This window comes from Alexandromys fortis, unplaced genomic scaffold, assembly GCF_014885135.2.
Source record: "Alexandromys fortis isolate MF-2015 unplaced genomic scaffold, M_Fortis_MF-2015_v1.1 scaffold_140, whole genome shotgun sequence".
Lineage (NCBI taxonomy): Eukaryota > Metazoa > Chordata > Mammalia > Rodentia > Cricetidae > Alexandromys > Alexandromys fortis.
The window spans coordinates 4,409,397-4,423,520 of record NW_026068048.1 but is presented as its reverse complement, the minus strand read 5'-3'; the positions used below and the strand labels follow the sequence as shown (position 1 = coordinate 4,423,520).

General features: G+C 45.9%; 1 protein-coding gene and 1 long non-coding RNA gene across 2 annotated transcripts; one reads left to right on the top strand and one right to left on the bottom strand.

The window, feature by feature from the left end:
• The first annotated feature begins 2,103 nt into the window (after positions 1–2,103).
• Cebpg (CCAAT enhancer binding protein gamma) lies at positions 2,104–11,564 on the top strand. Its single transcript, XM_050119291.1, has 3 exons — positions 2,104–2,242; positions 5,767–5,884; positions 8,166–11,564. Exon 3 carries the CDS (start codon positions 8,262–8,264, stop codon positions 8,712–8,714), a length of 453 nt encoding a protein of 150 aa, XP_049975248.1. The 5' UTR covers positions 2,104–2,242; positions 5,767–5,884; positions 8,166–8,261; the 3' UTR covers positions 8,715–11,564.
• LOC126486800 (uncharacterized) lies at positions 6,733–8,158 on the bottom strand. Its single transcript, XR_007588193.1, has 2 exons — positions 7,084–8,158; positions 6,733–7,033 (listed from the first exon to the last, which is right to left on the bottom strand). It is a non-coding gene; the product is annotated as an uncharacterized lncRNA (long non-coding RNA).
• Positions 11,565–14,124: the final 2,560 nt, after the last annotated feature.

The following is a 14,124-nucleotide window of genomic DNA, read 5'->3' as shown; positions in this document are numbered from 1 at the left end:
ACCTATTCTCTCCTGCCTAGCTATTGGCCACTTAGCTCTTTATTAAATCACCCAGAAGGCGCCTTAGGCAGAGACCCACAGTGTAAACAAATATTCCAGTCACACTGGACCACAGCGGTTTAGGAACGCGGGATTAGTCAGAGTAGCTGTCAAGTGGCTGGATTATTCAACCAGCAGGATGCCCTACTTCTCACTCCCTTTGGAAGGGTATTTTAATATCCTGCTGGATTACAGCATCTTTGGCTTTCTAAGACATATTCATGATGCACAGGACATTTTTCCTTCACTGTGTCTTTCTTTGTGACTTGTAAGAAAGTGGCCTAGATTTCTACAACCTGGAAGCAGATTCTTCCTCAGGCTTTCATTTTCTTATGTCGAGTGTTTCCACTTCCTGGGGGTAAACAACATTACCCCTTGCCTGGGGTCGGGATCAATGGGAGCGGACTTACCCTGTATGGACACCCTGGGTTCAAGCACCCCCTTATCAAAACCTTTATTGGAGTCACATGGTCAGCCTTACCCCATCAGTCTCCACTGGGGCTTCTTGCCTCAGCCACTTTGACGTTAAGCTCCTCCCATCACCTGGCCTCCAGGCAGACACTGCCTGGGACTGGTGCTCTTATCTCATTAGCAGCACCCAAGCCAACCCTCCTCATCTTACCCATCAGGTCAGGTCTGTTCCCCATTTTACAATCTCTCCCAGCATCTTGGACTTTTTTCCTTAAGCGTCTATGAAAATGGGGCTTGAGTCATGTCTCTCTGGTTCTCAGAGTAAGCTCCATGTGGGCAGGGACTGACTGTGAGTTTGCCTTCTTTATTGCTGACTCCCAGCTCTTAGTCCACACCTTAGCACATAGTTGGCACCAAATACATGTTTGTAAACAGGAAAAGCACTACCAGTAACCAGCTAACGAGGAAATCTCAAGACTCCCGGACTTTGCCTGACGGCTGGGTGTGGAAGGCTTGTCTAGACACAACACAGAGCTCAGTTAGCAGAGAGGCTGGCAAACCCGAGGCTAACTCAATATACATATGACATGCAAGGCTGCTTTTAAACTTTTTTTTTCGGTTTTTATTTTCTATACAGTTTTTACATGACTAGACAATATTAGAGATAAAAATCATGATTTTGCGAGGAACAGAGAGCATAGTCCAACTTTGACAGTCTTGAAGAAAGGTCGGCTCACAACACAGAGATCCGAGCCTAAAGAGACATACTGATTTTGATGACATTCTTAGTTTCCCAAGTGGGCACGGGGTTAGCAGGGTTCACTCTGTGGTGCCCCCCCCCCCCCGCAGGTATTCTCATCTCCCAGGGATTCCTCGAAACAGTCTTCGGCGGAGAGCTGCTCTTCTGGCCTTGGCGGTGAAGAAACGTTTCCTCTTTGAAAGCCTGGGAGTTTTGACCCTAAGCGTTGCTAAAGAGGAAGCAATCAAACCTATCAGGAGGGCTCTGTCCTCCACCCAGCGCGCTGCTTCCTGTTTTTCGAAAATGCTTTCTGATCCTCCCGTGAAGTGTTCGGGAGATCCAGTGACTTAAGAGACCATGTCATGTCCATCACCCGTCCTCACGGAAGCGAGCACACTTTGGAAATCATGATTTGACAGGGAGCCACAGTCCGCAGTTCGCAAGTGTGACAAGTGTACTAACCCTACTTCGGACCGAGTAACTTGCTTTTGTCAAAATAAAGTTTCCCAAACTCTCGGCCTAACCACCTTAGGAAATGTCGTTTCCCAAAGGCAGGTAGCCTCACAAGGTGACCGTCTTCTCAAGCCTCCAACACCGACTGAACTTTCCCCTCCGCGGGTCACTCCCACAGCTCGGGGCCGCCGCCCGCCAGGGCCAGCAGCCTAAGGGGGAACCGCCGAGCGCGCCTCCAGCCACCGCCGGTGCCGCCACGCCCACCACGCCCGCCGGTCCCGCCCCGCCGCGTGCCCGCCTCCCGCCGTCACACGGCCCGTGATTGGCTGGTGGCGCTGCCCGTCTCGCGGGGCGAGCGCGTCGCTCTCAGACCCGCGCTTCTATTGGTCACGGCGGCGGCGGCAGCGCGCGGACCCGCCGAGGAGGGGGAAAGCCGGTGGTGGCCGCGGTGGCGGAACGGGCGGAGGCTGCCGGTTTCGTAACCGTCGCTCCTCCTCGCCGTCTCGCGGGCTGCGAGGCCTGGGTCGGGTCGGGCCGCGCCGCGCGGGGCCGCTCGGAGTGGAGGCCGCCTGGGGGCGGGCGGGCCGGCCGGAGGTGCAGGTAAGGAGGCCGCGGGCTCTCGCTCGGAGGGGTTGGGGGAGGAGGCCGCGGTGGAGCCCGCCGCTTGCGTAGGCGGCGGCCCGGCCCGACGAGACCCGGCCCTGCCCGAATCGGCAGGCTGGCCCGGAAGGCCCCTGGTGGCGCGGGCGGGGGCCCGGAGCGGCGTCTGATGCAACCTGCGGGCAACACCCGGCGGGGCTGAGCTCATCTCTGGCCGCGGCCCAGCGCCGCCTCGCCTGGCGCCGACCCCCGTGCTTCTCCCCCCTCCCCGGGCGCCCCTCACCCCAGTCGGGGAAGGGATGGAGGACCAGGTGGCCCCTCCAGAACCCGGCCCCCTGCGACGTGCAGCGTGACAAGCCCGGCGCGCATTGGCCCCTGGGGATGGAGGGTGTTCCTAGAATAGAAGATGGACCGAATCTTACTTTGGAGCCACCTAGGACTCTTTCCTGTCGTTTCCCAAACATCTCGGGCATGGGGAGGGTCCGGGTACTATTTGGAGTTAATAATCTAATGATTATAACCTAGGGAAAACACTCGATTTCTAAACACATAACGTTGTAAGAGGGGTGCTTGGCTTTGGTTCTGGAGACGGTCGCGTGCCCTGCAGTCCACTGGGAGGGGGAGGGCATCCTAGATCGCTCATCGACCACCAGTTCACTAGAAGCAGAAGGTCGAGCCATGAAGCCTTTCCTTAGCACGGCTGGAGGGAACGCGGGAAGAGAGCCAGCGGAGGTAATCCAGGTGGAGAGGTCGGGCGTGCATGTGTGAGGGGAAGGATGGTCTGTTTCTCCGAGTGCGCTTGGGTGTCTGGTCCTAAGAACGTTGGCATGTTTAGTTTTGCTCTTGTTTGAGTTGGTGTGTGTGTGCGTGTGTGTGTGTGTGCGTGTTTGTGTGTGTTGTTTCGGTAAGCTGCATCATAAGATGTGTCAATTTTAGAAAGGTTTTAACCTTTGTGGGTTGCACAACCGCTGGGGGTTGTGTCTCCGAGTTTCCACCCACTTGAATCCTTATTTGAATGCAGACCTGTCTTCACAGAGGAAAATTTGAGATAAAGCACCGTAAGGGCTTTCTTGACTGAGGAATTCTACATAGAAGAATTGATTGCATGGCGGGGCAAGCCCCTCCACCTCTGAGCCACACTCCTAGGCTTCTCTAAGGTCTGTTCAGCTGTTGCCACTTGAGTAGTATTTTTGATAAGCAACCCCTGGGGTTATTTCCCTGTTTCTGAAAAACTAATGACAGGATGCTGTTGAGCTGTTTCCTGCCTCTGGTGGCCATGCTCGACTGGCTCAGTTATTTTTATTACCTATCAGAAACAAATAAGTGGGAACAGACGCCACCCCTCCCCCAGTGTAAGTTCTCCCAAGCACGTCCTGATTGTCAGCCAGGCCCTGTGATCTTGGAGAGCTGCTTTCATCCCTGGTGAATTAAATGATCCCTGGAAAAGCCCCTGGGAACATTCCCTCCTGAGCTCAGGAGAAAGAGACACAGGGCCTGGTCCAGAGTTGCCTCACTCAGTCGCAGTAGTGACTGCTCTGGCAGTTCTAGGTTTCCCTCTGTGGGGTGGTTGCATAGGTTCTTAACACTATTATTGGTCCCCTACCCACCCTGTTGCCCTGCCCTGCCATTAAAGAAGAAAGCGGGGGTGGGGGGGAGTGGGGGGGTGTTTTAAGACCTGAACAGGATCTAATATTATAAATCTATAAAACAAGGTTTTTGTTTTGGATGTGTTAAATAATACTGTGAGTAGGTTTAAGGGATAGTACCCAAACAAGCATGTATTTTCTTCCCATCCTCCAGTGGAACACTTCACAGGACTCTTTGAGGGAGTGTCCTTTCCTTCATGGACCCTGCCTCCAACAGTCTCCATGGAGACACAGTGAAGCTGGAGTTGCCAAAGAAACTGGGGGAGCAGAAAGGACAGAAAGCACAGAGAAGACAGACCACTTGGAAGACACTTGGTAGTGTAGTGGTCTTGAGTTGGGCGTAAGGAAGCAGGAACTGTAGAGGGTTAGGACATTGATTTTCAGGAGCAAGATGGGACATAATTAGGTTTGAGTAGAAGATTGCCCTGCATCAGCAACTCAGCCTGTGGGTCTCAAGCCTTTTGGGGGTCGGACAATCAAAACTTTCACAGGGGTTATTTAAGATTGGAAAACACAGGTATTTATATTACGATTCATAACAGTAGCAAAATTACAGTTATGAATTGGCTACAAAGATAATCTTATGGTTGGGGTCAGCACACCATGAGGACCTGTATTAAAGGGTGAGAACCACTGCCCTAGCTAGTCTAGATAGGGAGTGCTTGGGGAGCTCAGGCTCCTACACCTGAGATTAGGGCCCCTGAGAGATGATGTCAGCCTGAGGTAATTTCTGTGGCATTGAGAGGGCCAATAGATGTGATGATATATTTTTGTTTGTAAATTTGAAGACTCAACCTTCATTAAGGAAATTGAGTAAAAAATTTATTTTGAGAGGCTATTGGGGAAAATATGTGATTCTATCCAAATTTATGAAAAAAAAGACAAGCTAGGAAAATTCTGTACAGGTTTATTGTTCCAAGTAAAAACAGAAAAATCCTATTTTATTTTACTATTCTAGCATTTTAGTGTTTCATTGTTTTATTCTTTTGAAAGAACATTACTTGAATTAAATTTGCATTTGAAAAAGAACTGTTAACTCATTTCATTTAGCCCCACATTCTTAAGATTCATTGTTTATACGCAGCCATAGTTCTCCTTTGTTAGTGCCACCAAAATCATGTTGGGAGCACCCCTGAAAGAAAACTCCTTCTTTGGTCTGGCAGCCTGAGAATTGGCACTTGTAAGAGTTGCTGATGTTCGGTCCAGAGACCACTTTGAGGTCTGTTGTTCCTTAGCTTTCCTATTGCTTCTTGGGTGATTGACAAGTACAAGGAAGGAGGCACCACCCAGCTTCCTGTGGACTGAACTTTGGAATAGACTAGTCCATTCAGGAGCCAGACTTTGAGTTAGGGTTAAATATCGAGATACTAAATGTCAGACTGCTTTGCTGTAGAGCTCAGTACATGTTTGTGAAAGGAACAAAAGCATACATAACAAGTGTCTGTTCAGTGCAGACGTTTGTGATGTTAGAAGCCTGGTAAATTAGGTACTTGGCCTGGCGATTCCAGCATTCGAGAGGTAGAGACAGGCAGATCTCTGTGAGTTCGAGGCCAGCAGCCTGGTTTACAAGAGCTAGTTCCAGGACAGGCTCCAAAGCTACAGAGCAACCTTGTCTCGAAAAACAAAGTTAGTTACTCCTTAATCCTCTGTCTACTCTTCATTTTAAGAGTTACTTTTTTGATTTATCTACTTGTTGAAGATTTGTTTTTTGTTTTTATTTTTTTTCCAAGACAGGGTTTCTCTGTGTAGGGCTGTCCTGGAACTTCTCTGTAGACCAGGCTGGCTTTGACTCCCAGAGATCTGTCTGCCTTTGCTTTCTGAGTGCTGGGATTAAAGGCATGTGCCAACACTGCCCGACTTTTTTTTTTTTTTTTAAAGAAAGGATCTCTACAGAGCCCTGGCTGTCTTGGAACTTGCTTCGCAGACCAGCAGAGCACATTCACCTCAAAGCTCACAAAGATCTGCTTGACTCTACCTCCCAAGACTGGCATTAAAGGCATGCACCACTTTGTCCAGCCTACTTTTTTATTTATTTATTTATTTTTGACAATCATGAGTTACTTTTTATTTCCACTCCCTTTTTCTTGCAACTTTGTAGGTTCAATAAACAATATTCTTGTTTTTCTAGCCCAAAGGTGCACTCAAAACCTCTCCTTTCTTCTGGTTAGCACCTTAGTAAGATTGTTTAGAACCCTTCCCCATTCTTGTATTTTGGTTCAGGACATCACTGAATTTGAAGCCTGTTGTGAGTAAGTTGTTAGTGACTGGAGTTCATGGTATTTTGTTCTTTGGGTGACCATTTCCACGTCTCTTGTATGGATGGGCAGTTAACGCTTATAGGAGGGAAGGGGTATGTCCGGGGTAAAAATGAGGGAGCCAGAGCCAAGGAAAGATTTGATCTGGTGTCTAGTTGCACTTCTTTGGATTGTTGGCTGTTTTTGAGCTAGGACAGATTGACTGTAGAGATTGGTTCTGAAGAAGAATATAAGAAATAGAATCCCAGGAGAGGCATTAAATCATACAAGTCTTTAACGTAAACATACCAACTTGATAAGCAACAGTGTTCCATGGCAGCTAGGGTGGCTTAATACCCATTTCTTATTTTTTAATTAATTTGTTTACTTTCTGTATTTTGAACAACCACCTTTTAAGTGGGAGAAAAATTAGGCCACATAATCATTTTCAAGGGAAGTTGTGAAATGTCTGTTATTGAGCGTAACTTGGAGTCCATATCCATCATTGCTTGGAAGGAAGCTTTCTGTCTTGCTTTAGTGCTGGAGTAAGAACAGATGACCCACTAGCTCAGGGCTGCCTAAGTGGCTTTTTAAAAACAATTCAAAGTAATGATACATGGACATTTAAAGGCAAAGATTAATAGTAATAAATAATAAAAGGCCAACTTAATAAGCATGCTTGAATAAAGGCTTGACCAAAGTTTGGGTGAAGCTGATGATGTTTACTGACTGGACTGGTGTTTACACTGGGTGTACTCATTGGGGCATTTTCCTAACTCTAGTGAACTTCCCCAGCTTTGTCCATTGATGTTGTTTTAGCAGTTCTGGAAAAAGAGAGCCGGGTATACACTTGTAAGGGTGCTGTGTCTCCTAGTGGACACAGCTGACTCAGCTGCTCAGTTTGTAGTGACCTGTCCTCTAGGGCGGACACAGCTGACTCAGCTGTTCAGTTTGTAGTGACCTGTCCTCTATGGCTGGGGTCGGTGGGGTGTGCTTTCACACTCCACAGTTCACGGGTGACCAGAGGGGTTAGTTACAGCCACAGCTAGCCAGCTCTCAGTAGTTTCTCCACAGAAGTGTTTCAGTGTCTGCTTAGCTCCCTGAGGGAGAAGTGGATCCCAACACTGGCTGCATTTGTCCTTGGTCCTGCCTGAGTTCTAGTACTTTACCTTCCTTGACTGTATCGTTAGAACATTGTTTCTTCATCAGTATGTTTAGGCCAATGGTTCTCAACCTTCCTGATGCTGTGACCTTTAATACAGTTCGTTATGTTGTAGTGATCCCCAACCATAACATTTTTGTTGTTACTTCATAACTGTAACTTTGCTACTGTTACGATTTATAATGTAAATATTTTTTGGAGATAAAAGTTTGCAGAAGGGATTTCAACCTGCATGTTGAGAACTGCTGGACTAGGCGATTCTGTCAAGAATAAAAACAGATGCAGGCTGGAATGGGGGTACTTTATTGGATGTCTCTATTCCCAAATACAAGAACCCAATTGAGTAAATTTCAGTAAACTATCATATAAGATTACTAAAAATGTAAAAAGGCAAATCAACTAACCAACTCAAAATACCTTGCCTTAAAAAATAGCCCACAATAGATGAAGAAGTCACCCTGGGAATATTGAGTAAGGGATGTGCTGCCATCATAGCCGCACACTGGGTTCTGCAGACTGAAATGCCCCCCTCTCATTGCAGGTGTCCCTTTTACAATATTGAACTTGCTTTTCCATGCTCACTCAATCCAGACAGCTCAGATTGTCCAAGTGCTGTTAGCTCACGTGTGCTACCTAATTTGTGTTATGCTTTTGTTTTTTTTTCCTCCCCTTATTGATAATCACATCTATGCCCAGGTGGGGCTGGCCTTTAGCTTATGGTGTTTCTGAACCAACTTATCTTTTGAAATTTGGAAACACTCCAATAGTTGGCAGTTGTGTCAGAAAAACCAAATAATGGTTGCCTGCAGTAGGTCCATCAAGTTTAATCTTACTTGATCCTGTCATTTCAAGTGTTTTAATGCAACTTATTTTCTAACTAGGTACATGTGAAGATTTTTTGGCAGTTGAGTGTGGCCTCTGCTGATCACATTGCTTTGGTTTCTGCCTGTTCTGTGTTGGCAAAGGAACACGCCCAAATGAGCAAGCTGTCGCAGCCAGCCACTACTCCAGGAGTGAACGGAATAAGTGTCATTCATACTCAGGCACATGCCAGTGGCTTACAGCAGGTTCCTCAGCTGGTGCCCGCTGGGCCTGGGGGAGGAGGTAAAGCTGTGCCTCCAAGCAAGCAAAGCAAAAAGAGCTCACCCATGGATCGAAATAGTGACGAATATCGCCAGCGCAGAGAGCGGAACAATATGGCCGTGAAGAAGAGCCGGTTAAAAAGCAAGCAGAAAGCTCAAGATACACTGCAAAGAGTGAACCAGCTCAAAGAAGAGAATGAACGGTTGGAAGCCAAAATTAAGTTGCTGACAAAGGAATTAAGTGTACTGAAAGATTTGTTTCTGGAGCATGCACACAACCTCGCTGATAACGTGCAGCCCATCAGCACTGAAACTACGACGACAAATTCTGATGACACAGGGCAGTAGATCTCCTTCCAGGCACCACAGCTTTGTGGCTTGAACATGAGAGGTGTGACCATCCTGTACCGCCTGGTTCCATGGCTGAGCTTGGTCTTGTTCCATAGGAGGTTATTTTCTAGGCTCAGCACTGAACAGTTGATTAGCCATGTAATTTATCTGGTCTTAAATGATAATGGATTTTTGAAGCACTAAAAGAAGACTTAGGGTTTATGGTTAAAACAAAATTCCTGGACCTTAATATTCTTAATAAATCTTGACTTCCCCAGAAATGCATCTTTTTTAGGAATGGGAAAGTGGAGGGGCATACAGAAGGTTTTGGGTTTTAATGAGACAATACCGTGGATTAAGAAAAGCTGGATTCCATCTGTGTTCCTCGATTTGTGATTTTAGTTTAAATTGTGTATTGTAAATTTTAGGGCTTCAGAAACCAATCATAATAATTTGGCTCTGTTTTACAGCTAGTATAAACTTGTGTTACCATAATTGTTATTGTTTATCTCAACAAGTACATATTTTTTAAAAATGACTTCAGGCAAAGTAAAGAAACCCCATGCAGGTCATGTCAAAATACAAATTGCATTTAGGAATGAAAGAAGTGCTCCTTGCCCTTTGTTTTAAAGGGCATAGAAAGAGTGGGATTGAGTTTTGGGGTCCTTTGGTTTATTGGATTAGCATTATCTTGTGTCCTAAAAAACAGTATCTACTGTGTACTGACAGTTTAGTTTCTGTGGATGCTGATCAAGGTAGCGTTTGTTTTAAGGGGGGGAACCATTTTCTGACAGCCAAGTTAGTAAGTGAAACACCTTGGCTTGATGATACAGACCATGATTTAGAATACTAATTTATGCTGGGCATGGTGGCACACACCTTTAGTCCCAGCACTAGGAAGACAGATGCAGATGGATCTCTCTGAGTTCAAGATCAGCCTGCTCTACAGAGTGAGCTCAGGACAGCCAGGGCTACACAGAGAAACCCTGTCTCAAAAACAACAAAAGAAAAGAATACCAATTGATTTGGTTTCTCCCGTGTTCAGAATAACTCCCAACGGGGCCATGATTTTTTAGTTTTTTGTGTGTGCTTGTGTGAAGAGGCACGTTTTGGCATTTGATCTCAACTCTAAATGATTATTAGAAAAATGTGTCAACTTCATGACATCTCTCAAAAGAATAGTCAAAGAAAACTTGAAAGTATAAGGTTTCAATCTTTAATTTATTTACTAAATCTTTTTATCCTTTTTTGAGGAATTTCTTTTCTAGTTTAGTGGGGTGTTCTTCCAGACTTGATGTTTCATTGCCCGTTTATCCATTAGTATGCTTTTATGTTCTATATAAATTATTTTAGAGAGAAAAAGCTGATAAAACTCAGGATATTGACTTTGTTGTGAACTGCAGAGCCGCTAGGGTGTCTCTAGGGTCCGCTTTGTCAGTGCTGTAGTGTAGATAGATTGTCTTGGTAACTCACAGTTTTTTCACAGTTCCAGCTAGTTTGTTGGTTCCTGAGAGGGTGCCGAAAACATGAGTCTTGCATGATCACAGTTTGTGTTGCTGGGAATCTTGCTTGAACATGGTCATTTCTGGCCTGGTTTCCTACTAAGACTCAGTTACTGCACCCCAGTATAACTCAGGTTGCTCCCTAAGTGTGGCAGAAGAGTGCGGATTCTTCTGTGCAGAAGCTGTTGGTGCCCTGCAGCTCAGCAAAGGCTTTTAGGGCCATTGTGCTGAAGACAGGAGTTGACACTGTTCTTAGGGAACCAAGAAATGAGAGGGGTTCTTAAAAGTTAGGGTCCAGCACCAGTTTACCTTGGTTGTAATAGCCATCACTTACAAAGATTGACAGATGTTTTGTATAACTAACAAGGATGCACCCATACAATCCTAATCTTTACCACCTGATTGATACTATGTAGTGAACTTAATGGGAGATACAGTTAGGTCCTGGTTGAACATGTAAGAACCTACAGCAGGTACACAGACATTGGAAACTCCTACTTTCAAACACCAGCTTTCACAAATGGATGTTCTCAAGAAATTTGTAGTTACTGGTGCGAGGATGTAAGCCATAGGGAAGGCAGTGCTCAATATTTCTAATCTGAAGATACAAATCAGTTCTAACTAAATGCTCTTAACCTTTGTAAATCAGATGGTTAGCACAAGCAAGCAGTTCCACATAGAACACAAATGTTAGCTGGCCTTGGACTTTGTTACTAAAGTGGAAATGATGTTCAGCTTGATGGAGTTCTCAGTGTAAAACTGAAGGGAACTAAGTTTGGGGAGTGGGTAAGTTTAGGACTTTGGAGATAGCTTGTTACTGGGGAACCTTTAGAGTGATCTGCCTTGTGGATAGGCCATAGTGTGGATTGGCCACACCTGTGTCCCCTGGGGTGGCTGCAGAGGGAGGGATCAGAGCTTCCCTTCTGTCCAGGCCCTTTGTGACAGGTGACCTTGGAATCTTCATACGGATTTTATTAAAATGTGACCCGGGATTTGAAATCCAGGTCATGAGTCCACTCATTTTCTGTAGTTCTCAATCTATGGAAGTAGAAACATGTACAGTTTGATAAGGAACTGCAGCAGCTTTTGATGTTTCTTAGCCGCTCCTGCCCCCTGGGCTGAAGCTTCGTGCCTGAACAACCCTTGTAGCACCTAGAGTGCTTCTGATGCCTTAGAAATAGGAACGATACCTGTGTATTTGACAGGCTAGGTAGGATTCCATACAGCTAATCAGATCTGCCTCTCAGGAAAAATACTAACTTGTTCTTTTTGTTTCTGGCTTTCAGTTTGTGAGATTACTCTATTTTTTTAAATATAATTTTATTTCTTCAATGAATTTAAAAATAAAACACCTTTGGAACAATGACTGGATTTCTTTGTGGGTTTCTTTATCTTGGAGGTGAGCAAGAAGTTCACTTGTAATTGGCCCCAAAGAGCCTGCAAGGTACCTCCTCCTGCTGTCCTGGGCTGGGCTGGGGGATGTGGTCAGGAGGGTGCTTTTGTCCAAGTTTGGATTTCCCTGAGTAGACAGTGAAGTAGTTTTCTCTAAAGTTGGAATGCATCTTCAGTTGTTTGGTCTAACTTAAAACTGCATCCTGGAGTAGAGACATGATGAAAGGGGCTGTCTCCTGCTGGTTCCTGCCTATGGTTTCCGTCTGAGGCCTGTCCCTAACAGTGTGAGCACCATCTACCTACATGGTGCCTGGGTATGGAAGTGAATTAGCTGATTTCAGAATTATTGTGGGCCCATGAACCAGTTTGAATTGTGTTTCAAGGAAAACAGATGCTTTCCTCTGGTTCTTTGAGTCTTTTTGTGTTTGGGGATGTAAGTTTCTGACTGTTGGGTGATCATGAAAATAGTGTGGCTGAGTGGTGGAGCACATTTATAATCCCAGCATTATGCAGAAGAAGGATTTTGGATTTTAGGCTAGCGTGAGTACTGTTGAGACCTTGCCTTTTTTTTTTTTTTAAACAAAACTGGTCAGTGGTGGCGCATGCCTTTAATTAGCACTTGGGAGGCAGAGGCATGGGGATATCTTTGAGTTCAAGGCCTGCCTCGTCTACAGAGCAAGTTCCAGGACAGCCAGGGCCACACAGAGACACCCTGTCTCAGGAAAAAAAAAATTGTAGCACAGTAATCATTTCTATCCAACTTTGAATGAATTAGTTGTGATTTTTTTGTTTTTAGTTTTAGTGAGATGTTCTCATGTAGCCAAGCCTGGCCTTCAACTTGATATGCAGCCAAGTATGACTTTGAACTTCTGACCTTCCGCCTCTGCCTCTCAAGTGCAGGTATGTACCACTACATCTGGTTTTGTGTGATGCTGGGGCTTGAACTTGGGACTTTTTGCATGCTAGGTGAGTACTCTTCCAACTAAGCTATAATCTCCTGCTCTAGTTGTTTATTTCTAACAACTTGTATTAGAAAATTTTATACTTTGTGATGAAACCAGGTCTTAATAAAAACACCTAGGAGGACCAGTTCTCGGAGTGCCTGTACATGGGTGAAGGATTCATAACTGTATCTTGTGCACTAAAAAAAAGGCCTACCTCTAGATTGTATTTTTGCCACAGCCAATCCCCAACTCTTAGGCCTCCCTTTGAAGCTGCTGTCAGGTGCCTTTCTGGGGCACCAAGGTCAAGTTGGACTTGTGTACCCCTGGACTGGCCTGCCTCAAGCCTGTCCAGCTCAGAGCTGGCACCCTCTCCTGCATGGACTGACGCTCTCGGTTCTTCCTACATGCTCCCCAGTCTGGGTATGCGGCGCCATCATCCTTGCCGTTCTCCCTGCTCCCTATTGCAGCTCTTTCTCTTTGGAATGCAGCATCTCTTGCTTTCACTTTAGACCTTTCTTGGATTAGTCTTGCAAGGCCTCTGTACAAGGCCAGTCCTGTCATTTTCCTTCACTGCTTGTCTCATTGTCAGGCAGTACTGATATCAGACTGTTAAAGTGAAGCTTCAAGGAGACTTTAGGTCTGAGCACATGGACTGTGCTCACATCTCATGGAGTAAATGCTCAGTTAATACTGGGCCCTTCCAGAGTGTGGGGGAAGGCTTTAGCATTGTAGAACTTTGTGGAAGGGTTTCTAATCCACTTTTGAAGCTATACACATTTCTGCAGAAGTTGGAGGAGATGGATAGAGTTTCAGGAACATGGGATAAAGTGAGCCCATGTTTACTCAGACTGCCATGTCTCTGGTGGTTAGCCAAGGGCATGGGCCATCTGGACCAGCAAAACCCCTAAGATCAGGTGTTGTAAACCTAAGAAGTAAATGAGATAAATGGTGCTTTGGGCCTGAGATCTGCATTTGTTTTTCTGATGGCTTTTATTTTCTTGTGGCCACATTGTAAGCACTTTTATGTAATTGCCATAGGAAGAAGCCAATTTCTAGTGAATATAAACCCTCGGTCACTGCTTAAAGTCTCTAGCTTGGACCAGTTTTTTTTTTTTTTTTCCATTACAGTTCCATTTGTTTTATTTTTTTTAATTTTTTTATTTTGGAGTCAAGACCTTTATGTAGACCTAGCTGTGCTGGAACTCAACAGAGATTGACCTGCCTTTGCTTTGAGATAGGGTCTCACATCCCAGGTTCATCTTCAATCCATGGATCATTTGCCTCCAGCCTCTGTCCTGGGATCACAGGTATGGTAGGACTGGGGAGGGAACCCCTCTGAGCCACACCCCGGGGAACCTTTCTCACTTGTATCCTGGAACTGTCAGTTTTAGAAGGCAGCTCTGGGGGTGGGGCAGGTCCCTAGGACTAAGAGACACATTGTCAAGCAGAGAGGAGGACATGTGGTCCACCATGGACCCAGCTGGGCCCTGTATGGCTTACAGCCTTGGGATGGAATTGCGTCAACAGACTTGTATTGGGGTGGTGCGACAGACACGTTGATTGGGTAGCAGGCCCTCCTTTGCCACCCTC

Coding starts and splice junctions, on each gene's coding strand:
- Cebpg (XM_050119291.1), top strand. CDS start 8,262: ATGAGCAAGCTGTCGCAGCCAGCCACTACTCCAGGAGTGAACGGAATA.